At 47.2% G+C, this 26728-nt stretch overlaps 3 protein-coding genes across 4 annotated transcripts; all 3 read right to left on the bottom strand.

The window, feature by feature from the left end:
• Window positions 1-11: 11 nt before the first annotated feature.
• Window positions 12-5054, bottom strand: clk2b (CDC-like kinase 2b). The gene is made up of 11 exons (XM_088411305.1): window positions 4248-5054; window positions 3955-4039; window positions 3534-3600; window positions 3343-3459; window positions 2540-2706; window positions 1523-1617; window positions 872-1001; window positions 686-768; window positions 544-623; window positions 393-483; window positions 12-195 (listed from the first exon to the last, which is right to left on the bottom strand). Exons 1-11 carry the CDS (start codon window positions 4311-4313, stop codon window positions 13-15), a joined length of 1164 nt encoding a protein of 387 aa, XP_088267431.1. The 5' UTR covers window positions 4314-5054; the 3' UTR covers window position 12.
• Window positions 5055-5148: 94 nt separating this feature from the next.
• On the bottom strand, window positions 5149-14772 carry LOC148425969 (meiotic recombination protein REC8 homolog). Its single transcript, XM_088409605.1, has 18 exons — window positions 14661-14772; window positions 13683-13751; window positions 13292-13434; window positions 13057-13132; window positions 12867-12981; window positions 12366-12426; window positions 11994-12061; window positions 11044-11122; window positions 10883-10967; window positions 9969-10122; window positions 8891-9064; window positions 8257-8464; window positions 7071-7213; window positions 6934-6976; window positions 6181-6265; window positions 5926-5997; window positions 5761-5855; window positions 5149-5618 (listed from the first exon to the last, which is right to left on the bottom strand). The coding sequence occupies exons 1-18, from the start codon at window positions 14714-14716 to the stop codon at window positions 5536-5538; spliced, it is 1809 nt and encodes a 602-aa protein (XP_088265731.1). The 5' UTR covers window positions 14717-14772; the 3' UTR covers window positions 5149-5535.
• A 1038-nt stretch (window positions 14773-15810) lies between these two features.
• setdb1b (SET domain bifurcated histone lysine methyltransferase 1b) lies at window positions 15811-25091 on the bottom strand. Of its 2 annotated transcripts, XM_088411771.1 has the most exons (25): window positions 24948-25091; window positions 24040-24243; window positions 23802-23968; window positions 23684-23727; window positions 23479-23584; window positions 23128-23301; window positions 22808-23009; window positions 22673-22746; window positions 21903-22093; window positions 21227-21356; window positions 20544-20706; window positions 19757-19873; window positions 19393-19681; window positions 19063-19324; window positions 18907-18997; window positions 18533-18649; window positions 18290-18459; window positions 17992-18216; window positions 17757-17924; window positions 17437-17564; window positions 17306-17325; window positions 17106-17224; window positions 16771-17027; window positions 16593-16681; window positions 15811-16087 (listed from the first exon to the last, which is right to left on the bottom strand). In XM_088411771.1, the coding sequence occupies exons 1-25, from the start codon at window positions 24962-24964 to the stop codon at window positions 15970-15972; spliced, it is 3642 nt and encodes a 1213-aa protein (XP_088267897.1). In that variant the 5' UTR covers window positions 24965-25091; the 3' UTR covers window positions 15811-15969. The 2 variants fall into 2 exon arrangements, with proteins under 2 accessions (XP_088267897.1, XP_088267896.1); XM_088411770.1 differs by having other exon boundaries at window positions 16771-17224.
• Window positions 25092-26728: the final 1637 nt, after the last annotated feature.

The following is a 26728-nucleotide window of genomic DNA, read 5'->3' as shown; positions in this document are numbered from 1 at the left end:
TCCGGGCGAGAATTACCGTCCCGCGGTCAGGCTATGGAGCCCGCTCCGAGCTCGCGCCGAGCGTTGGCCGCGCGCAAAGAAAGGCTGGCTCGAGGCGGACGACAGGGCCATGCGCTCGGACGGCTCGTACTCCAGCATCCTCTCCAGCAGGTCGAAAAAATCCCGGTGTTCCCTGCCCTGCGACTGCAGGTACTTCTGCAAGAACAAAAAAAAAGGGAGGCAAGCCCGAGTTGGGTGATAAGGCCAAAAATCCCGGGACACCCAGAGGCTAATTTTGAGGTCAATTTCTTTGTATCGGACGCACCAACAGTTAAATATTTATAACATCGAAGTAGAAACGGTTGATAGGTCGTACTCGGCGCAAGTCTCCTTCCTTGAAGTTGAACGCTCACCCGCAAAGGCTTGCACTTGGCTTTGACGTAGCGTCCAGACTTGGAGCACTGGTTCCAGTCCAGGCGACCGCAGCGGAAGTAGCTCTGCTTCCTGGAAAGAGGAGCTTGAGCCCGTGGCCGCCTCGCCCGCGGACCCGCCCGGGCCGCTTACTTGCTCCTTCCGACCATCCTCGGAGGAATGGGCCCGTGGACGCGTTCCATCATAGCCAGATGCTCCTTGTTCTCGTGAGTCTGCGGAAGAAGGCGTCAGATCGAGTTCGGCCGCTCTTGCTATTTGCGGCGGCTCGAGACACCTGGTAGAGAGTGAATCCTTGGTAGTACTCAAAGAGGATGCAGCCGATACTCCACACGTCGCAAGGGTGACTCCAACCCAACTCTGCCCACGACAGCGGCGGCAAAGTCGGATGTGACCGCGGCGTTGAAAGACCAACCGCCGCTAATAGGCAAGTTAAACGCGGGGCGCCGGTCGGCAGGTTTACCCAGTATGACCTCGGGGGCCCGGTAGTGGCGCGTGGAGATGACGGCGGAGTGGTGTTCAAGGTCAAACGTGGCGCTGCCGAAATCCACCAGGCGCACCGCCGGGTCCTTGACACGTTTCTCGTTGCGCTTCTGCCAAAAGAGCGCATGCCGCCGGTGGAACGCCGGCGGGTCAGCGTGCTCCTTTACACACACATTTATTTGATCAAATCTTCTCTTTATCTGATCAAAAATTTGCGGTTTTACGCGCGCCTTATAATGTAGAAACTACAGGAACTTCTATTTTAAATGGTTTGCAAATATAAGGACCTCTTCAATGGAACGGTACAAGACTTTTTTTTTGAAATTATGGTCTGAAATGAAATCATTTCTGTGGGACTGGGATGGAACGGAAGCGGTTGCCTTTTGACACAAAACCGCTTAATTGTTTGATTGTGAAAGTCTTTTAATCTGCATCATTTTATAGCGTCTTCAAATACCTGACTTTTGTCACAACGAGGTCAAGGCGCCGCTCAGGGATCAACATATCTCTATAAATACTTTTCGAGTGGCTGTTGCCGAGCCTTTTGAGAGTGCCACTGACGAGTGCGCCAATCGAGATTTTTTTTTTTTTTTCCTCAAAAGCTTGCGTTTCCTCTGCGCATGTTTCTAACCTTGTCAGCATTGTAGATGACAGAGTAGTCAGAGTTGACAAAAAGGATGTTCTCTGGCTTCAGGTCGGTGTGAGTCAGCCTGTTGTCATGGAGAACTGCAGTGGAAAGGCAAAGAAAAAGGGGGGTGGGGGGGGGGGGGGCAGGGGGATTAAGTGGCAGTTTATGGGGAGGAATCCAACGCCCTCTTCTGGTTGAGACTTTTGTTGACATAAACGGGAATCAAATTTGATGAAAGAAATCCTTGTCGTTTAGATTACAAACTGATTATTAAAGATCACTGACAGACATAAAACGAAATGATGAGGAAAAACTATCGTTGTCAAGACTGTTATCTTGTTAGGTTAGCACGCCTTCTCAAACTGTGTGGGAGGGGATGTGACCAGATTTGCTTTTGCCGAGTGAATGTAATTGCACATCCAAGGCACCAGATGGTGCAGTTTTTTTTTTTCACAGTTTCAGACCAACATGTAATATATATAAACTAAGGGTGAAGTTGAGGGGTGCTATCTTGCAGGTTTTTGATGTTTCCACCTGATTCAAATGACTAACTCATCAGCAAGCTCAGTGGAAGCCCAGTAACCATCCTGACAATCATTTCAATCAAGTGTTGGAAGACGGAAACATACAAAACATAGCGACCCTTAGGGACTGGGTTTGCGCATCTAAGATATAAAAGCTGTAGAAAGTCAAGTGAACGTTTGTTCAACGGGGATTAATATAGCATTTTACAATTTTTATATAAAACAACTTAAACCTGTCTGCGTTAATGCTAAATTATCATTTAATGATACATTTTCTTCAAGTTTGCTGCAATGACTTTTTTTCATGGTCGCAGACAAATTAGCCATATCACAAGTCACCCTATTTAACTTCAACCTCAGACACTTCTAATCTAATATCATCCTCAAGAGTCTTGCTTCCCTCTCCCATTGCAGCATTTTTTTTTTCTTTCCGCAGTTCCGTAATCCTCTTAGTGACATCAGAGCCGTTTATCCCGGAGCAAGTCAAGGTACTCACAGCTGACGGCGCGGCAGATCTGCTGGGCCATGTGCCGGATGTGGTGGATGGGGTAAGGCAGGAAGTCGTTGGCCTTCTGGAAGTCGAAGGTGCTGAGGGACAAGAGCTCGAAGGAAATGCACATGTGACCGTGGTAGTTGAACCAGTCCAGCATCTGCACGCAGTGGCTTCACCGGGGGGAAAAAACGACAAAAGGTTACGCCCTGGACTGCTTTGACAAACGTTCACCTGAAGTCATACAGGAAGGCCGCGGCCCACGTTCAAACAAAATAACATCCTTTTGATCCGTCGAATAGAGTGCGCATCTGCAGGACTTCTCAAATAGTCTTCTATTCATCGATGGACGGTAAGAGTCTTCTGAAATAGTGGGGCGCGATTGCAGGGGTGGGACCCCGGGGAACACGCTTCGCTTTTGCCGTGCGAAGTGCATTTGCTCATCCGCACCATCTCATTGTCAAAGTGAGCAGGAGTTAGACCAGGGGGGTTTGTTTCGTTAACCAATGGTTGTACCACATTATTTTCATTAAAAGAAGCAAGCAGTCCGAACCAACCTACTAATCCATCTGTGTTTCTGTTATAAATGTAGTGAAACATTTTTTTACATTTTTCATTCGGTCAACAGTTTTCCACATAGTATTGTCATTTCACAGGATACTGCAGTACCAAACTGTAAACGTATGTTGTGCTACCTATTTTTTGTACATTTGATATTATACTATAAGAGCTGTACATTTATAAATCGCTACAAAGAGCAGAAGCCTTGTCCGCATGCTATTTTTGATGGGAAAAGTAAAAGTACTCACTACAGCTTGTGCTGATCTTTGTGGTTAACTTGCTCCAGCACTTTAATCTCCAATTTGGCTGCTTCTCTGTACTTGTCAATGTTTTTAATGATCTTCAGAGCGATTTGACGTCCATTTCTGCGCGGAGAAGAAAATACCATCACACCTTCGGAATCGGGAGCTCCAACGTTTTTCCGTTTTGCTTTTTGTACCTATTGTGGTCCAAACAATGCACCACTTTCCCAAAGGTGCCTTCACCCAGCGTGGCCAGGATCTCATCTGCAAATAGTATTTCATCAGCAAGCGTTTGTGAGCAATGCCCTGCAACAACCTTTTCATGTAATACCACTTTTGTAGCCTAGATTACTGCCTGATAACAAAAAGGTCGATCCCACCCTGAAGAGGACACTGATTGGCTGTCACTGTGTTTGGGATAAGACGATAGGCTCTTACAGAAAAGTCTTTTTGCGTGTGTGATCGAGCGATCCAGAGCAAATGCAATCAAGTGTTGGGATTTGTATCATTAAAAAAATCTTTTTTACAATATTGGTAAGGTAGAGTGATGAAATTCAACAGTTTTTTGGCTTTTTTACATGGAGAATCCCCATGCGGCAACGTCGAGCGGTAACTTACATCGGTCATCAAGGACATCGCCGTTTTTGTAGACCAGGTGGCCGTTCTCCGCATCTCGCTCGCCGTCTGCTTCGCCACTTCCACGCTGTGGACAAACAATTATTATTCCATGCGCAAATGGGATGTGGAAGATTGCGTTTCTGCGGCAAACGTGAGCGCAGCTTGTTTACAAAAGTTAACGAGACGTGACATCTGACCTCTTCGGAGGCTCCGTTTCCAAGCGCGTTCTGCGAGCGTTATTAATATCAGAAGCCTCGGCCCGTGGCGACATCGCCGCGCAAACACATACTCACCGACAAGCAGAGGCACAGACAGTCCACCAGGCTTTCGAAGAGCGAGCGCAGCTCCGTCTTGCCCATTTGCTCTCAGCGGACGACGACGCGGGAACAGAAGTCCGCCGGCCCGCTCGCTCGCTCGCTCGCTTGTCCAAATCAAAAATGAAGGAAGGGCAAAAGAAGCGGCAAAGAAAGCGAGTCCGGGGCAAAAGTGAGAGGAGAAGACAGGACGCGGCGGCGACTAAGAATAAACTTGAGCCCCCGAAGTGGAGGAAGAATCAAGATGTGGAGGGAGGGGGGGAAGACACGGATCGCCTTTCACTTGGCACCTCCTTAACCTCGCCTGTGTTTTCGCACACCTGTCTGAGTAGCTGGCGCCTCTTGCAATATACACACTGCAAAAAGTCCATTTTAAGCCTTGTGCCCCATTGTACAATCCTTTGAATTCAACATCAAAGGGAAAGCACTGAAAGAAGACACTAGGGAGCTGAAATTTCACCCGGGCGGCGGTCACAACATGTCAAAGTTCAACATGACGCAAGCACTCCTGAGTACGTCGACCTTGCTTATAAGTTGACCCCCCCCCTTTTTTTAACTTTAATTTGTGTGAATTTACAAAAACGCGAGTAGGAGTCTACCCCTGACTTTAGCGGTTAAAAAGATCACAACTGTGGTGTAGAAAATTTTGACCCGACTCGGGCTTTTTGATGTGTTATATTAAAGAAAAACACTACAAGGCTAAAATAGTGCAGATTGTCAAAGCATGACCACATTCAATACGCCGTCCCTTCTAAATGCTTGCAAACGGGAGGTAGATAGGTACATACTGTGGGTGTCAAATTTAGCCCATGTCAGGCTCATTTACTGCCATTAAAAATCGGAAACATTGTCACTTGTTGCAGTATAGCACACGCTGTCGGGCTTTCCAAGGTTTGCTTTTATTGGATGACCGCGAGGCCTCTGTCAACACATCCCAGTCGAGGTGTTCACATTTATTTAAAAGCAACATCAGGCTGCTTTATGCAAAACTTACAACGGTAACAGTGATGAACTTACAATTCTAACAAACAATGCTTCCTTGTTAAGTTCAAAACCTGTTGGGCCTTTTAAAAACGATGTCTGCCTTACAAATGTCAGATAACTTACAACTTTAAAATGTCAAAATTCATCTGAGGTTACAAAAGCGCTCCATTTGACAAGCGACTGTTAAACTTGAAGCTTGTGCGACTGGCACACTAAGCAAATTTCAAAAACAGCTTTCAAAAAAGCAACAGGACAGAAAGATTCTGAAAAAAGGCTTGCCGCGTCAGTGGTTGGGGCGGGGCCAGATGAAGATGTCGCCGTATGCCTCGTCTTGTTGGGCGCGCAGCTTCCCGCTGGCCAAAATCCCTACGACGCAACGATATGAATCAAACGATCGGCAGGTCATTTGGGGAATTCGCATTAGACTGTGATTTTGTGCGGCAGAAGGGCGGGAACTGCTCGCGTCGCATCAAATCCGGACAACATTTTCAAAAGGCCGCCGTCCTACCGAGGAGCTTCTGGAAGAGTTTGCTGACAGTCCTGCGGTCGGCCCCCGGCGGAATCAGGGAGTGAAAAGCGGTTCCCGGCTCTTCCGCCGACGGCCTAAACCAACGCACGCGTGAACGCGCGCTCCCGTCACAGCGCAGCAGAGAAAACAGGCGACGACTCTCACCAGAAAGACTCGGCTTCTTTGGCCAGCGTGTCTTCGGGCACTTCGGGGATTTCCGGCAGCGTGGCGGCCATCCTGCTCGCGAACGGCTCGTCAACTCAATACCTTAGCGAGCTAATCCTACCTAGAAAGTAACGCTGCTGCACAACGCCGCAATCAAAACGGCCACATTTGACCTTACCTTTCCCCGCTGAAATGAACGAAAAGACAAGCTATCGTGAACTGAACGACCTTTGACGCTATTTCTCTGAAAATCACCTTTCTTGGTCCGACGGAAACATGGTGGAAACGTGTCGAGAGGCCTCCTGCTGCTCCGACGCCTCCAGTGAAAGGGAACCTGACACTGACAAACACGCGCACAATATAGTGATGGGGAAATCCCATCAACCTAATTTCCTAGCACGAACCTTCGCCATCATTGCCGAACCCTTACGCTAACCTCAAGGAAAATTCCGTACTCGAAAGCGGGGGTTTCAAACCCATTTTTATCGTGAGCCGCGTTGTAGTTCTGTTTCTTTCAGAGGGCCAGAATGACTGCCGTTCCAATCCATTTTAAGTTTGTTTGTCACAGGCTGACAAAAACTGTTCAAAAGAGGGACTGGGAAGAACAAAAAAACGGTGTCTCCCCCCCCCACCCCCACCCCTCCCAAAATTTTAAAAGTTGAATAGAACTTGCAAGTTTGATATTTTAGCCAGAAACTTGGAAGTCAAGTCAGAATTTCAAATGACGTGGAGGGCCCGATCACCTATAATCTAAAGGCAAGATCTGATTATGTGGGTTCCACCGAATTGGTCCCAACAAAGACCCAGAATTTGTCCCCACCTTGTAGCAAAAACCAAAGGCAAACACAAGTATGAAATGTTTTTTTCTATTATAGTGAGAACAAATTGAATTTTTGGTGAAAAATCAGATTTGATTTCTAGGCAAAATTGCCCAGCCCTGAACGGCACATTTGTTTCTTTTCATGGCCATCCCCAGCCACGCCCCCTTTCCCGAAGGTCCAACTGTACCTTGCGTCAGGTGGCCCTCCGACTCGGTTCCGTCTCGGGGCGCCTGCGGTCACACACAAGGCACGCGCTCAAACTTTGTAATGAAGAGCCCCCCCCCCCCCCCCACCCCCACCCCCCTCCCCCTTTCCCCTGGCAACCTCGGGGCCGCTGCTTTCGGGAACCGTCCCCGGCTCCCCCTCAGAACTGCTGGACGCCAAGTGGGCGGGCCGAGGCTCCGCGCTGTCCACGGGCCAAATCTTGGCGCCCTGCTTCCATAATGACAGCAATTCTTCAGGTAACGCTGAAGGCCAGAGAAAAAAAAGATTGGCTCCGTTTTTCTTTCTTTTTTTTAAATCAAGATGACTGGCAAGTTTTAAGAATGTAAATGAAGTATAATTTGAAGAAAAATGCTCTAATTCATGACTACTTTCAGAAAATTAATCCAGGAGGAGCTTGCATAAATCTAGCAGAACTGGGCTACATTTTTAAATGAATGAAAACATATTCAAAATCATCCTGTTACGAGAAAATATATAGATCTTTTGAGCAAAGAAATCCTAATAGGAAAATTCTAGCATTAGTATCTTGAAATAAGCATTCTTTTCTTGAAATCTTTATGCAACAAAATAGAATTTTTCTTTTTCGAGAAAAAGTAAGAATACATTTCATATTATGAGCCTTTTACTTTCTTAAGATAGACTTTTTGCAGTGCGTCTAGAACAGAGGTCCCCAACCGCCAGACTGCGGCCCGGTACGGGTCTGTGGATCAACAGGTACTGAGCCGCATGGGGTGCACCCAATGAAAATGATGTTTTGGAACTGATTTACTTTATCCTTTCACATTTCATTCAATTTGTGCTTCATTCGGCTTGGTCTTTTTTTTGGGGGCGCCGCCTCTGATATTACATTTTGTAGTGAGGAAGGCTGGCGTGGCTTCACTTTGTAGTCTCTGTGAAATCTGGCCCACGAGTGTATGTGAGTTGTACTTTCTTTGTAAGAATGTTGTCATTTATGATAATATGCCCAGAAAGAGTTTGTTTATTGATTCGTTAACTCGTGACTGTGGATAACATGCTAGTTAATGCTAGTTATTGTATGTAGTGCTGCCTTGTGTGCGTTTAGCTTGTGAGCATTGTTGTTTGTGGCAGTTTTTTCCCTTCCGTATATAATTTGCATGTTTTTTTTTTTACATTTCGAGACGGCAGCCTCAAAAGTATTTTCGAGACTCAAGCAAGCTCAATAAAAACCCCGAGCGTTGACCGGTCAGCGGCGATAAAAAGGTTGGGGACCCCTGATCCGGAACATTTGTGACGGGACCGGCGAGAGGCCCGAGCGATCACCCACCTCGGCAGGGCTGGGAAAGCAGCTCCCGGGCGCTTTTCAGCCCGTACGACTCGGGCGGCAGGACGGGCCGCAACTTGGTCAAAAAGAGGGGGTCTTTGATCTGCCGCTCCAGCGTCTCATGGGGAATCTGCGTCTGCGGGTCGAAGAAGATCAGCTGCTTGCTCCTCCTCTTCCTCTTCGGCTCCGTCTCCTCTGGGCGGGGCGCATCCTAGGACGGGACGTCAGACGCAAAAGTTCAGGGATCCCGACCGGACGTTTACATGCGCGTTTGTCCGCGTGAGAGCACGTGAACGGACGGGCGATGCTGGTACGAGCCATCTCGATCGCAGCGTTTCTCTTCAAACTGCATGAAATTAACGATCACTTACTATTCTTCTAATATGTATATCTATACCTTCACGATCTCAAAACGGACGCTAATATCGCCTGCCGATGCCTTGAAATAAGGTCAGGTGTCAAGTTGTCAACTATGTAAACAAAATCATATATAATATAAATGAGAGAATGAAATGTTGGTAATGTTCTTACAAGCCCATCACCAATCTAACCTAAAATGGCAAATATCAGCCAAGCCCGTATCGGGTCGCAGTTTGCTACAGCATTCGAAATAAATACAGAGAATGGCGTGCCTAACCTGTGTCCAGCGAGGCGCACATTTTGCTCTCCGATTTACTATGAATCCTTGAGAGACGTTGGCCCTAACAAATGCCATAAAACAAACAAATGATTGCTCTTGACTTTCAAGCGGCAAAAAAGGGCCCCGCGCGGGCGTGTTTCGAGGCCACGTCATGACACCGTCGCCTTCGCTCTATGATCTCACCTCTGATCTTAACGTAATGCAATAGTTCAAAGGCACTATCTTGAACATTTGGACAAACAAATGGACAGAAACATGATTAGAAGTCTACCCTCGACTTTCGTGATTACATAAATCGTGGTTGCCAAATTATAACACATGGCGTGTTCTTAAAATGACGAGATTACAGTACTTTTAGACGAATTTATTCTTTGTATATCGAGTAACAGAGAGTTGCATTTATGGGGGTGGGGCGAGAATGAGACAAGTGCGAGGCAATTTGCGCGTAGATGCAAATTTGTTTGTAAACTGGAGGTCTTTGGAGATGATTTGCTGATCATCTTGGGATATTATCCCAAACTTTCTTTACTCAAGTGACAATCAGAGCTTGGAAGGTTGCCCTTCGCTGCCCCCCCCCCCACGGACATCCAAGCCAGCTTGTTCAAGCATATGTCAGAGGGCTGAAGGAGACTAGTCAATACATCTTTTCCTTTTTCAAATTAGAGTCTTGTAAATGACATGATATTACTTATTCCGCATTCAAGTTAATGTTATTCATCCAAAAATGGGTCTGTTTTGAGTTAGGGTTACAAGTCGACCCCGCTAATATGGGGGTTGAAAATGAGGAAAAAAAAAAACCCAACTTGAATTCCATAAATGCAATATTAGTCATTAGTCATTGCACAGCAGGTGACAATAAAGCCATTCTATTCTATTTCTGATGCATTGATTGCATGTGGAATACTGTATGTGTAGTGAGGACAAATAGAAGATGTTAGAAAGAAAATTTGGGGGGGTTGACTTTTCCTCTAATAGGACGCAGTTTAAACGGTGAATTCTTTTTGATTTTTCTACGTAGCACTCCTGTGTTGCGGTCCCCCGCCGCCTTTTGATTGCGCCTCATCTAGATTGTTACCTCCCTCTCTGCAGGAACAGGCTTCTGGGCCGCAACCTTTGGAGGCGAGGAGGGCGGGGGGTCCTGGACGGGGGTCTGCTGATCAGCGAGGTGCCGAGGTATCCCCTGAGGAGAGACGGTGGGGTCCTGGCCGGGCACAGCGACGTCATCCACTCTACGCAAGGGTAGACACAGCATCGGCGGCATGTCTCGTGTGAGAGGGGTGCGCCGCTGTGGGAGCGCTCAGCCAACTTCACTAGCGAATAATCAAAGTGGCTTTCTTTTCGTGTATTTATCTCTTTAGATACTACAATTATGGCAGTCCGCCGTCCGGTGATTTGAAAAACATGCGTCATTTCTTTATTTCCTGTGTCACTATTTCCTATTACACACGGCACCCACCTCCCTTACATAAACTGCCAGCTACCATGATGCATGTGGTAAAGAGGTGCCTCTACTTACGAACGCCTCTTGTTTTGAAAAATTCAGCTTACCAAACGCCTCGGTGGAAAAATGTTGTTTCTGGTAACGGGAGAAAATTCAAGATACCAAAGGCCACACTGTTGCCATATGAGACGCGAGACACCAGCGCTCGAGTCAACATGACAGTCAGGTAATACGTTCGCGCAACCTGTCGCGTCTACCTTATTTGTTACAGTTTGTTTGCATTTTTATCATTTATTCAAATGCCGGCTTGCCCACAAACAAGACTTCCCACCAACAATTCACACCGTAGAACTACCAAACATAAAATTGACATCTCAAGGCAAACAAGCGAACTGCATTCATACTCTCAACTGCTACCATTAATACAATTAACTTAAAGGGTTTAGGAGCGTTTTATTTTTTATTATTCTTTCTCATTTGCGTTGTCTACCAAAATGGCTCTGCGTGTTCATGTGAGCGGATGTGTAAAATGTGAGGTTTGCGTTTACCTGGAAGCGGTCTCTGGGGCAACCGTCTCAAGCGCGGGCTGCCCCTCCGCCTGTGCCGCCGGCGCCTCCTCAACCCCAAACAGACCTGAATGAGAAGGTAAAAAAAAAAAAGCATGTCAGCGGGGCGCTTGGGGCTCCAGTCATCGAGAACGGTGACTCACCGCCCGGGAAGGGGTCAATCTGGTCCAGCAGAGTGTCAAGGGTTTCGCCTTCGATCAATTCCAAGTCTGGGCCTTCAAACTTCCAATGAAAATGATCCCATATCAGTGCTTGAGTTCAATAATAAAACATTTTCATGCTGTCGGACAGGGGGCGGAGCCAGACGTTTTTTCAGTGGGGGCGAGACAACACTTTTTATTTTTGCACTTCATACACTGTCTAGAGACTAGTTAAGGGCAAATCCCCAAAATTGGGTGACCCAGGTGCATAAAAAATGCGATCGGGATGTCAACTATTAATATTACATACATGTAAAAATGGCAGAAATATCACATGTATCAAATGTTGCCTTAGGTGCGGGCAAAGGGTGGTCAAAACGTGACAAGAGGGGGCCATGGCCGCCCCGAAACAGCCGCCCTGCAGTCATAAAAAGAAAGTCAACAGATCCTCCGTGACGCATGACCAGGTGGCTGAGTAGAACTGTTAAATAAGTAAATAGAGCTAACACACTCCGAGGTCTAATTGTACACTTGCTTGTTTTTTTGGTGATTTGTAAAAATTAGACCCTGCCGCCATTAGGAGGAAGCAGCAAAGGTGACAACATGCATGTGCAAGAACAGTAGTTTAAATTTCAGCTAAGTCATCTTGCCTTTTATGGCCAGCTACTTTGACTACTTTTGTGAAAAGATGAGGGCTAAAAAGTGAACAGAGCTGGGAAGCAAAACAAAACAAACAAACAAACAAAAAACGAGCAAGATGCAAAGGTGCAAACAATTTGATATAGAACTAATCATGTATTTCTTAAAACAAGGAGTCAAGGATAATGAATGTGATGTGACGAAATTCGAAAAAAGATCTTTTTTGAATGACTCAAAGTAACTTGAATGCCACGTGCGAATGCTGCGGCCCCCTACGTCCCTGTTGAAAGTCAAACAGTCCAAAGGTTTGCTACCTGGGAGACAAAGGGGACAAGGGGCTCCGACTCTTTCATGGTGATGCTTTGCGGAGACACCACGTGTCCTGGGAGAAGATGGAAAGGATGAGTCACATGGGAGGCGTGTCATCAGCACGCCACATCAAAAATTCTCTGTTATTTCATATTTTTCCGCCGTTTGGATGAGTTTGTTTCGGGGTTTTCGTCAGCTACAATTTTGCTTCGGACGGCGGCGTTCTCATTCTCTGATTTTCGACCGCAAGCTCCGGCATAATTCTGACGGGAAACGGCTACATTTATTAATTACAATTACAATTACAAATTTATCCTACTGGCCGCCAATGAGGACAAGCGTTGCAAAAAACAAAAGGGACAACAAATGCCTCTTACTGTCCATTGATGAAAGCGAGCGGGCCGAGCTTGAGGATCCTTGCTCAGGAGAGTCTTCCGCCTTAGAAAAATAAAGATAGAAAAAAATACAATAATTGTGCACAGATGTGGTAAGATCTCTTCCCAGCACCAATCGGAAAGAAATGACGCCTTTGACATACCACAAGATTAAATGCAAATGTCTTGTCCCTTCATGTTAAATACAACTAAACCCTGCTTTACATTACTGGATCAGGAAAAAAAAAATAAAATCCAAGGCATCCACTATCAGCGGTGTCCAAACTATGGCTCGGGGGGCATTTACGTCCCTGCCTTCAATTATAAGCGGCCCACAGCGTAGTCAGCATATTCTGGGCTGTATGCCCAGCAATTGGCTGGCAACCAGCTCAGGGTGGATTTTTGTTGTTGTTGTTGTTCCTCGGAGAAAAACTATCAGACACCTTCGGTTTGATCACAAGTGTAAATGGCTGTTGCATTTTCCCGCAATGGTATTTTTAGCACCTGCATCAGTGCTCCAGGACTGGGCAGGAACTGGTCCATCTCGCCAAAGAAAGGATCCAGCGTCCCGTCGACCTCTTCCAAGGAGGACAAAGCGCCCTTGAGGAGCGTCCCTTTGCTGGAATGACACGGGAAGAGATGCTCGCTCATTGGCCGGTGGCCGAGGAGACGGGTGAGCGACGATAGACCTCACCTGCCCATCGCCTTGAGGTCCAGCTTCTTGGACTTGCTGAACTTCAACAACTGGACCACAATGTTCTGGAGCTCCTCTAGTGGTGAGAGCACGTTAACTCGCTACGGAATTTCTCTTTTTCGTTTGTTTTTGTTGTTTTACAAGGCAAACTTTCACTCTCAATTCCTCCAAAAAGCCACTTTCGGAGTCATTTAACAGCAGCGGAGGTGTGCATGTGACGCGAGCGCTTCCTCACTCAGAAAGATGTCACACTGGCGGTGGAAGACCACCACCACGCCATACTGGAGCTGCGAGGACAGGTAGAGGGAGAAGCGAGGCGGCGGCAGGTGGGGCTGAGGGGGCGGGACTTGCACCAAAATGTAGCTCATGATGTCATCGCTGGAAAGTCAACGGGTGCACTTTAGCGGGCACCATGGGGAATATGGCTTTATAAAATGCATGGATGGATATCACAGAATATCACAATTTTATTTGTTGAAACCAAAATTGGCCCTTTAGTTGTTGCAGGCGTTCAAAACGAAGAAAAAAGTCTTTTCTTGGATTTTGAAACTTTCAAACAAGTTCACCGGGGCCCTCAATATAACCGGCATGTTCAAGTGAGCGCAAAGACAAGAGAACGTCACTACCAGGTGCGCTTCACGTTGACTTTCAGCAATTCCCGCCGAGGAACTTTGCGGCCTCCTGTTGCAACCAACCTAAAAAAAAAAAAGTTTTTTGCACACATACTTTCAGAATCCGATACAACAGCAGATGATGTCCAAACATCAACTCCTTTTCATTAGCGTGAGCTGGAGCCAGAATTTATTCCATGAGGAGGCCAAGGTGTCACGACACCCCATTGACTGCTGGCACGCAGTCAGGGTAAATAAATACATTTATGTTATCACAAACATCAAAATTAAATTCTGGAATGAATAAAAATTACTAGCAGGTATTAAAGGGCCTTAAAGTACGACATGCAAGTAAAAATGGCAGAAAAACTAGTCGTGGTGCGGAGGGGGTCAGGTGGCCACCAGATGGCTCCGCCCCTGGGAAATCATACCATGGATTAGTCGACTAACAACAAGCTTTAAAAAACACAATTGACACAAAATTCAATCAACGTAACTCGCTGTTCTATAGCAGCTTACATATTATTTAGCGTAAATATTTTTATTTAACAAGAAATACTCGAAAACTGGACGCATTTGGGAATTCAGCCATTAATGCGTCACGTTGAATAAAATCGATATAGACCCCCCCACCCCCCACCCCCCACCACTAAATAAAAGGAAAAAAAAAAAGGTTAAACTCATATTTTTTATGCCAATTTATATCCAAAGGTAAGGACGCCATTTTGGTGAATGGAATAAAAAATCGAATGGAAAAAAAAAAAAGACCGGTACATTGCTTATGCTAAAATTCTCATTTTGTAATTACAGGTACATGACGGCGTTTTGATCTTAAAGTAAAACATGGCTAAAATTATTTTTCTTACTCATACAACACCGTTTAATCGTTGTTGGAGGTGGGGGGGGGGGTATCAATTACAGTAGTCTATCGTTAGCTAACCAGCAATTACATGTGATTCTACAATTATGAATATAAAGTTATGTTTTACTCACCAAATGGTCGCGAAGCATCCGGTGTCGCTCCTCAGAACAACGGGATAATAAAACATCTTGGCAAATAGGAGCAGAAATTGACTTCAAAACTTCCTCGCCGAGATAATTGTCGAACTTTTGGGAAAAAAAAAAAAAAATCTGTGATGCTTCACTACGGGCGCTGTGATTGGTCCTTTCAAAATGGTTGCTAAGGAGGGATAGAAGATTTTTAAACATTCGAGAATCAAAATGTCTCTCTTCCATGGACACCAAACAAGCGTCGAAAGTATTAACGCCATCCTACATAAAACGAATACAAATATTTTTCCTGCTTAACAAATGTGTAAATAAGTAAAAAAAAATGTCCAATGGACTTTTTATGTAGACTTCCTCTGTCATGTTTTTCCTTCTTTTAGTTTTTTAATATTTTATTTTGTTTCCATTTGTATAGTGTATGTTCAGGAAATCAAAACAATGTACAAAAGATTACACTTGTTCCAGCTAAATGGATTCAACTCATGTTGGGACAACTTGTCCCACAGCTTTTCAAAAAATGAATATGTTTGCGGAAGTATATCAGTCACAACATGTGTGTGTGTTTGTGTATGTGTACAGGCAAATATGATATAGAGCACAGGTACCAAACTCATTTTATGTGGCCCGCAAAATACTGATTTGACTTCAGGTTTCTGGCTTGAATACCAAACTTTCATCAATTCAACCATTTTAATATGTTTTTAAAAATGTAATCATTTACATTGAAATTTGTTAGACAATACACCCAAGTAATCTACATCATCAAAGTTCAAAGTTTGAGAACTCCTGCTTTATAGGATATTCAGTCCCAGGGGCATGTCTTGGTGGAAATTGAAATCCACGTATCCTAGACTTATAAACAAGTAATATATGCCAGATGTTTTATTAAAATAAATAAATTGGCAGTGAAAGGGTTAAGGCAGTGCTTCACAATTATTTTTTTGCATAGCCCCTCCCCTTTTGCACTATGAGATCCCTGTTGGGAAAAATCATCACGAGCAAAAAAAATAACAACTTTAATTCATTGTCAAAAAAGGAAAGAAAAAAAAACAGCAAAGGGCACAGTCCTACCTCCCTCTGGGAGTTGCGAGGGGGAGGGGGTCTAAAGGAGAAATAAGCAGGCCTGGAGTGCCGGTTCCTTAAAGAAAATGACAATTTATTCAAATGCAAAACAATACTTCTCTGAATGAAATGAATACACGTAGAAAATGACAAAAACAGAAAACGTGTCGAGGAATAATAATAACATTGAAGACAAGAGAAACATTCCAACTTTTTGGAAGAGGCAGTCAGGTCACAGCAGTCTTCCTCGGCACTCGGTGGAGCCGCAGCAGCACAGCAGCACTTTGCCCTCCACGCTGCCCACCTCGTAGTTGTAGTCCCACGTCAGCTCCGTGCCCGCCCTGATGCGCCTGCGCCGCCACACCGATTCAAATAAGCATTTGTCAGACAGTCTTGCGAGTGGGACGCGAAGGAGCGGCAGAAGGAGAGCGGTAACGACGGAAAAGAGCGTCGGAGATCTGTCGCTCGGATTTCTTTTGTAATGAATTGAACCGATTGTTATCGCGTCTGGTCGGCTACGAGCTTCGCTCTAATTAGACCTCCGGGCGCCGCTAATATAACCGCGGCTCTCCGAGAGACAAAAGATGGATGGAAGGGATAACACTACAGTTACTGTATAAGGTTTAAAATTTAAGATTTGAGTAAATATGTGTACTGCAATAGTTGGATGTTGGAGGAGTGCCCGAGCGGAGTGCATTTATAGTTAACTTGCCTCTGGCATGCAGGAAACCTTCGCGGCGCGTCTATCGATAGGGGAGGCGCGAAGTAGCGAGGGCTCACCGTCACTGTCATTTCTGGCCGATATTTGCGTATTGGATCGGGCCAGCCCTAAGCAAGGCGTGTAAGTTGACTCACTTGCTGGCAAAGAAAGCCACCCAGGGAAACCTCAAGTCGTGCGTGTCCACAAAGACGTTCTGTACAAACAGGTTGGGGCTGCAGCTGTGCTGTAGCGCAAAGAGAGGACAGAAAAGGCCAGGGCGATTAAGCGGGCGAGGGGGGCCGCGGAGCCCGACGGGGGGCGCGGGTCACTCACGTTGAGGTAGCGGCCCAGGTTTCCCTCCAGCTTGGCGTCGATGATGTAACACGACTCTTCGCCGTCGAAGAAATGCCGCGTGTTTCTCGGGCCGCTCTCGCCGCCGCCGCCCGTCTGGCCCTGCTGGCCCGATTTGCCTCCCGGGCCGCCCTGAGAGGCGCCGCCCCCGGGCACGCCGGTCTTGACCATCATGCCGTGGGCCGTCTTGAGAGCGATGCCGCGGGTGGATTTGACGGCCACCTGCTTCTTGGGCACGCCTGAGCAGGGCGGAGAGACTCGGGTCAGGGGCGCGAACCGCAAAGACCGGTCCTTGTCCGGTTTCTCCGGCATGTCACCCGGGGCGGCTTTGTCTTTGTCCTTGTTGTCGTCGGATCCCGAGCTGATGGTCTGGACGTCGTCGCTGTCGGACAGAGTGGTCACGTCCTGCTTTTTGCTCACCTCCACCTTGACTTGGCTGCCAGTCAAAAAGAGAAATTCAGGACCGGATTTGCGCTCCATTCTTGCGTTTGATTCCAGGTGGCGAGTGCCAAATCACCTCTTGCCGTCTCCGGAGTCCTGTGAGGCCGGCGCAAAAAGGATCAGGGTCCATTTTCGTTTGCATCGGCATTGAAATTCAGTCCAACAGATTTTCAGTGTATTTAAAAAAATCAATCAATCAACGCTGACCTTCTTAAGCCCCTGGCTGGAGAGCCACGAAGCCACTTTGCTCTTGCCCATCTCTTCGGACACGGGCGGCATCTTGTCGTCCGCTTTGACTGCCGCGACGGGATTCCCATCTTTGTCGTCTTGACTCTCTGAGGAAGGACGCAAAACATCAAAAAGCCTGAGTTGGGTCAAAATGTCAAAAAAGTGAATTTCTACGATCGGGCCCTTTAAGAACATCTTCATTTAAAGTGCGTCTGCGGGGAGGCCTTTGGGCTCAATTATTTGTGGCTTTCAGCTATTGTTAGCAGGTGTGGATCCCAATGGTTTGCCAATAAGCCCACCTTCCTTGTGGCCCTTGGCCTGGCCACGGGTGGTGTAACTCCTCCACACAGAACTGCTGCTAAAGTAGGTGTCCTTGACAAAGGTGTCGTCCGAGCTGTCGCTCTCGTCGCTCTTGGATTCTTTATCCTCCTCCTCGTTGCTGTCCTCCGACGACCTGGAGCTGCCGGCTGCGGGAGCCGAGAAGGGGCGGGCGGTCGGCGGAGGGACGAGCGTCCGCGGCGGCGGGCCGCTCACCTTTCTTGGCCTGCCGCCCGAAGGAGTTGGCCGACACCAAGGCGGACGGTTGGATTTTCAACCTGGACATGTCCACGCCGCTGCCCTCGCTGTCAGAGCAGTGGGCCTCGCTCTCGTAGCCCTCCTTGAAGTTCTCCACGCTCTCGATGTGGTCAAGGTTGGCAAAATACTCGTCGCCCATCTCCAGGCCTTCTTTGTCGGCAAAGTCGTCCGTCAGGATTTTACCTGAAGGGGGCGAGCAACAGCACGGAGTAAAGAGGAGCCCGCCGATGCGCTTTCCGGCCTCGGTGCCGCGTACCGGCGTAGATGCAGACGAAGGAGCCCTTGGCCACGTCGTCCAAGCAGCGGATGCCCCAGCCTTTGTTCTGGGTCTTGAAGAGCTGAAGGCGCACCTGAAGGCCGTGCTGCACCAGCCGGTTGGTGCACATTTGCGTGCAGCATTTGCAGCGCTTATTGCACTCGTAGATGCTGAGCGAGGGGGGGGGGGGGGGGACGCTGGGTCAGCATGCGGCGAGGAGGCGCCCGGGCGCACGTTTCTGACCCTGTGGGAAGGCATTCCTCCAGGCGCTTGTTGACAAAGCCGGCGTTGGGGTTGATCTGCCCGCCGGGAGTGCAGGCGGTGGCCTGCAGAGTCAGCTGGTGGCAAGAACATTTGGACCTAGACGCAGAGATTTTGGAAATAGTGACTCCAAGTTTAAATTGGGGTTTACAGTTAGGACTAGAGTTGTTTGCTTTCTGCACAGATATGGAAATTGTTTTGGCGGTGAATATCGAACACATATCATTTGTTGGACAGACGGACGGATGGATATGACTGATAATTGGATAGATGGATATGACTAATAACTAAATGAATGCATATGACTAAATATGACTAATAACTGGATGAATGGATGGGAGCGCGAGCGGACTCACTTGTCCTGACAGCCATCGGTGCACTCGCACCCAACCAGGAAGTCTGAACTTGTGTTGATGAACACTCCGTCCTCCGGAATGCGCTCCTTGCCTTGGCAGGGGGAAGAGCAACATTCATCCACCTGGCCGTTGTCAAGCTACATACTGGCTTCTTACTGTAGGCAACTTGAGGGGGCGGCGTGGAGTCGATCTCGTTGACGCAGGACAGCGGGATGTCTTCGTTCCCCCCTGTGATGTCCGGGATGTAATAGAAGGGCCTGAGTGGCTGGAAGTTGCGGTCCACCAGCACGTAAGGGTCCAGGCAGAACATCTCCAGGAAGATGAAGTCGCAGGCGGTCTGGAAGAGGTAGCGCTGGATCTCGGCCATGTTGCGCAGGCAGAGGCCGCACGGGGCCTTGTAGATGACGTGGAAGGTCATCTAAGTGGGGAGAGTCCGCACACGTTCGGCTCCAGCCGGAGGAAGGCGGCGTATTTCTTGGCGCTCACCTTGCGGTTGACTTTGCGCCGGCCCGTCATGCGCCTGAAGTCGTACAGCAGCGGTATGAGGAGCGGGTTCTTGCCCCTGTGCGCGTCTCGCTTGGACGGCCGCACGCGGTTCAGACAGGCCGCCTGGCACAAGTGCTCCATGTAGAAGATGCGGTCGGTGGGGGCTCGGTACGACGGCTGGTGCGGGATGTTGACGGGCGGGTGGATCGCGGCGGGCGGGGTTGGGGGGGCGCCGGTCGCTTTGGGATACAGCTGAACCGGGCCGGCGCTTGCCGCGGGAGCGATTATTCTTTCGGCGAGAAAAGAGAAGCCCCCGATCAGCCGAGCGCTACTTGTTGCGACGGCGACACAACGGGCTATTTACCTGGGCGCGTTGCCGGGGCTGCTGGCCAGCGACTGCATGACTTTGGAGGCGTGGGTTCCGCCTACGCCTGGAACGAACGGAGAGGTGCTCTTTTTGGCCAGCTGATGTTTGCCGCTTCTACGAAGCCCCGAGAGAAAGAAGATTATTGGACCACGGGGGGCTTACTACGACAACTGATCCAAGCAATGAATAAACTTTTTTTTTTTCGGGGGGGGGGGGGGGGGGGGGGGGGGATTACCAAAACGTCTGACCCCTCCCCAAATGGGGTAGAAGTAAACCTGGGGGTACATGAAGGCACTTCATGTATGCACTAATGTTCTTGGGGTAGCATTAAGCGCAGCGAATTTAAACATGACTTTACACTGACTTGCTGAATAAGGCACGGTAATGTCATCATCAGCATAAATGATGTTTTCACCTATTTTTATAATGCAGACTATTTTAACCGCAAAACGATGGAAATGACGTAAACTGAAAGACCGAGTGTATTATTGGTTTCAAAGGGCAAAAACACCGCATGCGGATCGCGAACGTTTGTAGTTTGAAAGAGGAATTTACCCTTACTCGTTTGTCTTATCAGATTTAGCGTTTGATATCCGTGAGCTATGGTGTCTGTTTTTATGATGTTCTTATTGTTTTGTACAGCACTTTGGTCAGCTGTGGCTGTTTTAAAGTGCTTAACAAATAAAGTTGGATTGGAGTGGAACTAAAGAAAATATTGCTATCCGCATCAACCCCGAAAAACCTATCTGCTTGTGTCGGTATTCGGAAGTAGACCCGTACATACTCAGCACGTGGCGACTGAGCGAGGGGACCGGCCGACGGGGTCGTCGGCGACGCTTGGATTTGAGGGGGCGGCATGCCCTGGCCGGCCGCGGGCTTGACCGGAGTGGCTCCAACATGGCCGTCGCTGGTGTACTGGACCACGGGGCCTTTACTTCGCAGTGCACCTTGAAACCAAAACCAGAAGCAAAGCATGCAAATGCGACAATTTGCTCAAACAGATCAACACCTTCACTTTTTGTCGTCGATACGACAGTGTACACAAAAACGACGGAGTTGAATGACAGCTCAAATCCAATTTTCCAAAGCAGCGAAAATGCATGTCATGTGCTTTTTCGTAAGCAAGGTGGCACTCTACTCATAAAAGCATAGTTAAGACATAAATAATTACCGTGTTAAAAGCACTGATCCATGGATCAACTGGTAGTGGGCCGCACCCGCATAATATTGTTTTGGAACTAATTTAGTTCATCCTTTTAACAATTGATTCATTTGTGCTTTGTTTGGCTTGATCTTTGGTTTTTAGCGCCGCCTCTGGCCGCTGTTGATATGACATTTCGTAGTGAGTAGGACAGCGTGGCTTCACTTGAGAACCGTCGCTGTCATCTGTTTCTCTGTGTAATGTGTCCCATGATTCACTTTCTTTGTCATTTATGATAATATGCCCAAAATGACTTTGTTTGTTACCCATGTTGGGTCGTGTCCGCTGCTGGCCAGCCAGTTTCTTCTCCTGCGTGTTGGCGGTGGTCATCTTCAAGTTGAACATGGGCTCCAAGCGGGTGGAGCCTCGGTAGATCCACTCACTCCTCTTATCGTCCTAATGCGCAGAGCAGGAGGCTGAATCTAATCTAAGATATTCCAAGGCTGTTTCCTTTTTAAGAATTTTCATTTTGTGAGAAAAAAAACAAAACATTTAACAGCTATTCAATGCTGCAAATGTCACAGACGGGAATATGCAGATAAAAAGTTATTCGTTGCGTGAAATAAAACGCTTCCCCGCAGCAAAATAGAAGCTGCCCTCCAACATTTAGTTCTCGGATAGAAGCCTTTTGTCAACTACAAGTCCCGCAACGCCTAGCAAAAACTAGCCAGGCTAAGCCACTCAATGAAATTATTGAAAGGCTTGCAAACGTCATAAATTGTCCGCCACACCTCCACTTCAGCGTGAGCACTGCTGCGCGAGCACAGTATGTCAGTATTTGATTTTTTAGTTCAACAAAGAGTGAGTTATTTTTTTCGACCGGCTTTTACGTCTTTCAGATCACACTGACGATGGAAAAAGTTTGGATTTGATTCAACTTGCTGAAATGGTTAACCTCAACCTCAAACCTGGCAATTTTTTGCTTTTCCGTTTTCTTCGTACCAGAAAAAGGATCTTGACCAAGCTGCCGTCGACTTCCTCGACTTTACTCTTCCACCAGGTGCCCTCCCACTCGGTTTTGATGATCTGGCCCACCTTCAGGAGCACCATGGGCCTGCTGGGGTACGCCGTGATGTACTCCTCGATGAAGTCTCGGCACGATGCGTCCTCGATGTCCTCCCACGTACGCTTCACTGCGGATTGGCAAGGTAAGCTCCGGTTAGAGAAGGCGGAGAGGTATTCCGTTTGAGTCGTTAATTAATTAATTGCGGTCTTTTGGCATTTACGCACAATCATAAACTTGGTGAAACACGGATGCTGCGCAACTTCGTGTGTTTATGCTAAGATTGATTTGAGCCGCCTCGCGAGGAAAAGAAAAAACGACTGCTTGGAGCATGTTACGCTGGTGCTGCGTTCACTGACCACTCACAATGTGGCAAATCTGAAACACTTCACTTTACGCGCAAGAGAGATATAATTTACAGATACGAACGCAAGAAAATATGAGGTTCGGGAAGATGAGATTTGAGTTTTGCTATAGTCTTTGCATTGCTGCCAATGTGTTAGTTGGTCTTCGACACGGTAACATAGAAAATACCAGAATTTGACCCCGAAATTAAGGGTGCGTCTTGTATTTGGGGAATCACGGCAGCTTTTGTTGTACCTATGTACTGTATTTTCGAGCAAGCTCAACAGTGCTGACGGGCCACACATTATTCAATTTGTCAACATAAAAAAACTGAAGAAAAAAAAAAAAAGAAGGGGCGCCTTACGCGGTCTGCAGACGGGGAAGAGGTCCGGAAGGTTGACGTAGGAAGCGTAACCGTCGTCGAAGAAGATCAAGAACCTGCGAGAGAAAAGGCGGCGTCGGATCCCGTCGGAGCCGGGACGGGCTGGGCGGGGCGGACCTCATCTGGTTCTTGGTGGTGGGCATCTCGGCCACGATGCCGGCGTACAGCCACATCTGGTGGCTGTCCTTGTACTTGGCCACCACGCGAGCGCCCACAAACAGGCTCTCCAGGGTGGGGTTGTAGTCGAAGGCCACGTGGTTCCCCGAGAGGAGGCTCTTGCCTTTGTCGAACTTCACCTTGTATTTAAAGGTGTGCGTGCCTGAAAGCCGGAGCGAGCCGGGGAGCGAGCCGGTGAGCGAGCCGGTGAGCGAGCCGGTGAGCGAGCGAGCCGCGCCGAGCGAAAGGCGGGCGGCCGGGCCGAGGAAAGGCCGACGCACCGATGGGGTTGATGGCCACCAGGGTGCCCTTGTGCCAGGTCTTCATGCGTTTCTTGCCCAGAATGTTCATGCCCACTTGCAGCGCCACCTCTCTCTTCTTGGGGGGGCTGAGAGGGCCCACGGGCTGACCCAAGATCTGGGAGACGATCACGGCCGGCGGCGTGGGGTGGCTGCCTGCCACCGATGATGACATTTATAGCATTTCTATTTATACACATTTGGCACATTACATTGTCATTATCATCGTTGATAAATATTGCGAAGCCCAAGTAGCGCATGCGCGAGAGAGAAAATGCGCGCGCGTGAGCGGGACAGCGTGCGAGCACGCGAGCGCGGCCAGAGAGGGCCTACCTGACTGTGCCGCCGATCTGGGCGCGGACCCCGGTGTAGGTCTGGTGACTATTTGGACCAACTTGTTGATCTGATCAGCCGTTTTCCTCAGCGCGCTGGCCGGATTCTAAATTCAACAGCATCAGCATCGTTATGACCATGAGCACAGGCGCGATTTTTTGTCAGGGGTGCGCCGAAACCCATCCCAACTGACTTTGGCGCTTACCGTCTGCTCCGGGATGGTGATGACAGCTTTCTGTGGCGGGACCACTGGCACGCGGACAAAAAGGAAAACAAGGAATTAGCATGGCTAAGCTTTCCTTAGCCCAAACATCTGTCTGAACCTTGGCCCACGGCGATGACATCGTCGTCGTCGTCGTCGTCATCGATCTCGATGACCTCGCCGCTCAGAGGGCCGCCGACGCCCTCTTCGTCCTCCGAGCTGCTCTTGTACTCAAGGCCGCTCTTCTGGTACGTCTCCCTCACCAGCTTCTCGCACTCCACCAGCGACCTGAGGAGATGAAATCGCAGAGCCGGTCGGCGCCGAGGGGAGCGCCGGCGCCGCCGGAAGCGCCCGCAAACCTCTTGGCCTCTGCGATCAGCTTCTCTGTGGCCTCTTCCTCTCGCTCCTTCTGCTCCACCCGCTGAGTCAGCTCGCTAAGCTGAGCCCGTTTCTTCTGCACCAGCTCGCTCTGCTCCACCATCTCGTTGATCCACTTCTTCAGGTCGTCCAGGGATACGCCCAGCTCTTCCTCCAGACTGGCGTCCCAGCCATCCACCTCCATCCTGGAAGGAGGACATCATCACACACATTGAGACGTTACCGACAATGGTTAGAAGTAGTCAGGGAAGAAGATAAGACAGCAGATATTGTGAGCCTTTGATTTGTTTTCCCTCTTTTTGGCAATAGTCATCTTTGTTGTTAACTGAACCAAATGAGAAGTTAAACATTTTCTGATGTGTTTTAATTCTAAACAAAACTGAACATGTGAACAAATAGTTTCCTCAAGATGGTTTACGATCGGTTGTCAAGGTTGCAAGTGAACAAATACTTTTAAAAATATAATTTAACAAAAGTCGCTACCCTAAAATGTCAATTGTCATGTTTATGTTTTCATGTCATACGTCCTGGCGTGTGTGTGATGTTTGCGATTAGGGAAATTCAAGCACGTTCCACGTTAAATATTCCAAGTGGGTGTTGACGTTCTTTTTTTTTTTGTTAATCACAAGGTGGCGGTGATGAGACTGTGCTCGAACAACTGACCTCCGTTCGGAATTTTCTTCAAATGAAAACGCAACATAAGTGGGTTCATTCAAAAAGCACACAAGCTAGCGCGTTAGCTTAGCATTAGAACGGAGAAAAGTTCCGGTGCAGAGCGAGCGAATACCTGCGCGTACAGCGCTACAAAGCACACGAAACGTGCTCGCTGTCTGTAACGAGCCACCGAGAACAGAGTGGAGCTAAAGCGGGGGTGGAAGGTAACACTTACCCGTTGCCGGAGTCCATCCTGCGGCTTCGCACGCTAACACCAAATGTTAGCCGGCTAAAGCTAGCAAAGCATCCAAATTGAATGGGCAGCGGTGAATGTTTTGTTTCCCGGGGTTATCCGAGTGGGCGGAGTTAAATTCGTCACCCAGCCAAAAATGTCCGTCGTCTGGCCTGAATAAATGTTTTTTTTTTAACTAAAAAAATCATTAAATGTAACCATTTCTTGTAGAATAAATAATAAATTATTAATCCAGAACTGAATTGCAAACGGTGGTTTCTCAACATTCTAAAAACAATTTGCATCTGGAACTCATAAAAAGTATATAGTTCTAACTTTTATAAACTATATGAGTTTTCTTTAAAAAATTAAATCTGTCATTTTAAATCCAAAATTTTTACTGTTGTATACAGTAGAAAGAAAAGGTGTGAGGACCACTCTTTTATTTTTTTATCATAATAAACGGTTGGTCGTCTGCACCTAAATAAAAGTTTTTTTTTTTTTTTTTAATTAAAAATTACATACTGTGGCTTCCCAACATTTTACAAAAAGGATTGCTTTTCAAATTCAGTCATAACAGGGCATATAGTTTTAACTTTTATAAATTGTTTGGATTTCATTTAAAAATTTCAATCTGTAAAGCTTTATTCTGGTTACTCTGAAAAGTAACTGAAAAGTATTTGGAAGAACTTCTTTAGTATTCTACTTTGGGGAAAATAAAAACAAAACGTCCCTTCACTTACTTCAATATATCAATTTAATACAAAAACAAACATGTTGTTTACGTGTTGGAACATTTCATAGACATTTACAGAATATATATATATATATATATGTGTTCCTATTGTTGGAAAATGCCTGCACACTGCAACCCACAGACAAAAAAAAAAAAAAAAAAAAAGTGTCATACACAAAAAACATTGGAGAGTTGTTATTCAAATAATGGCCAAATCGCAACATTTCAAATTAGGTTTGAAATATTTAGCACCCCACCACATTGTGATTAAACTACAAAAAGAACGAGTTGGCAAAAACATTCAGTCCATTTTCAATTGCTTGTCTCAAACATAAATACAATTCTTATTTTTTTTTGAAAACCTTTTGGTTTTTCCATGTTTGATGAAACCACGACAGAAACGACTAGCAAGACCAACCAATCAATGAATGGCTAGTCGGAAAAAACATATCACAAATGTCTAAACCCATAATGACCACACAATGAATGGCTTTAAAAATACACACGTTTTTCTTTGTAACTTATTGCTGTGTGATGTCGTTTTCCACATTTCATTTTCTTACAAAAAGAATAAAATGGCCATATTGCGGGGCGACGGAAGCCATTATTAGCGAGCGAGTCTCAGATTTGAAAACAGACCGTGATACTGATAATACACATATGCGTTAGATACATTAAGTATGCACAGGTGTAGAGCTTTAAAAGAAAGTATAAAAAAAACACGCTAGTGGAACCTCAACATTGCTGAAAGTGTGCATCAGATTTGGGCCGTGGGGGGGGGGGCACGGATTTTCAGCAGTTTGAATGCTGCCAAGTTGAAATCCCTAGTTCGGAGACAAAGGACTTTCTAGTCCTTTTTGGCTCTTCATCTTTCAATGGCGTGTAGTCTTATTTCATACACCTGGATAATACGTATACTATATCAAAATGATTTCAACCAAGTCCAGAGCTTAAGGAGCTGTTGTTTTTACAGACACACACACAACATATATGTGTACATGTTTATACATAAATATGTCTGTCTGTATATATAATATACTGTGCGTGT

Source organism: Hippichthys cyanospilos, chromosome 3 (assembly GCF_059441005.1).
Source record: "Hippichthys cyanospilos isolate Australia breed blue-spotted pipefish chromosome 3, RoL_Hcya_1.0, whole genome shotgun sequence".
NCBI lineage: Eukaryota > Metazoa > Chordata > Actinopteri > Syngnathiformes > Syngnathidae > Hippichthys > Hippichthys cyanospilos.
This window is presented reverse-complemented; position numbering and strand designations above follow the sequence as displayed.

Coding starts and splice junctions, on each gene's coding strand:
- LOC148425969 (XM_088409605.1), bottom strand. CDS start 14,716: ATGTTTTATTATCCCGTTGTTCTGAGGAGCGACACCGGATGCTTCGCG. Junction 9,065..9,968: donor CTGTTCCTGCAGAGAGGGAG/GTAACAATCTAG, acceptor GTGAGATCATAG/AGCGAAGGCGACGGTGTCAT. Junction 5,619..5,760: donor ACTCTTCCAGAAGCTCCTCG/GTAGGACGGCGG, acceptor GTTGCGTCGTAG/GGATTTTGGCCAGCGGGAAG.
- clk2b (XM_088411305.1), bottom strand. CDS start 4,313: ATGGGCAAGACGGAGCTGCGCTCGCTCTTCGAAAGCCTGGTGGACTGT. Junction 2,707..3,342: donor AAAGATCAGCACAAGCTGTA/GTGAGTACTTTT, acceptor CCCCCGGTGAAG/CCACTGCGTGCAGATGCTGG. Junction 769..871: donor GGCCCCCGAGGTCATACTGG/GTAAACCTGCCG, acceptor TGTCGTGGGCAG/AGTTGGGTTGGAGTCACCCT.
- setdb1b (XM_088411770.1), bottom strand. Junction 19,682..19,756: donor AGCCCCGGCAACGCGCCCAG/GTAAATAGCCCG, acceptor TCTCGCCGAAAG/AATAATCGCTCCCGCGGCAA. Junction 17,225..17,305: donor GACTCCGGAGACGGCAAGAG/GTGATTTGGCAC, acceptor TTTGACTGGCAG/CCAAGTCAAGGTGGAGGTGA.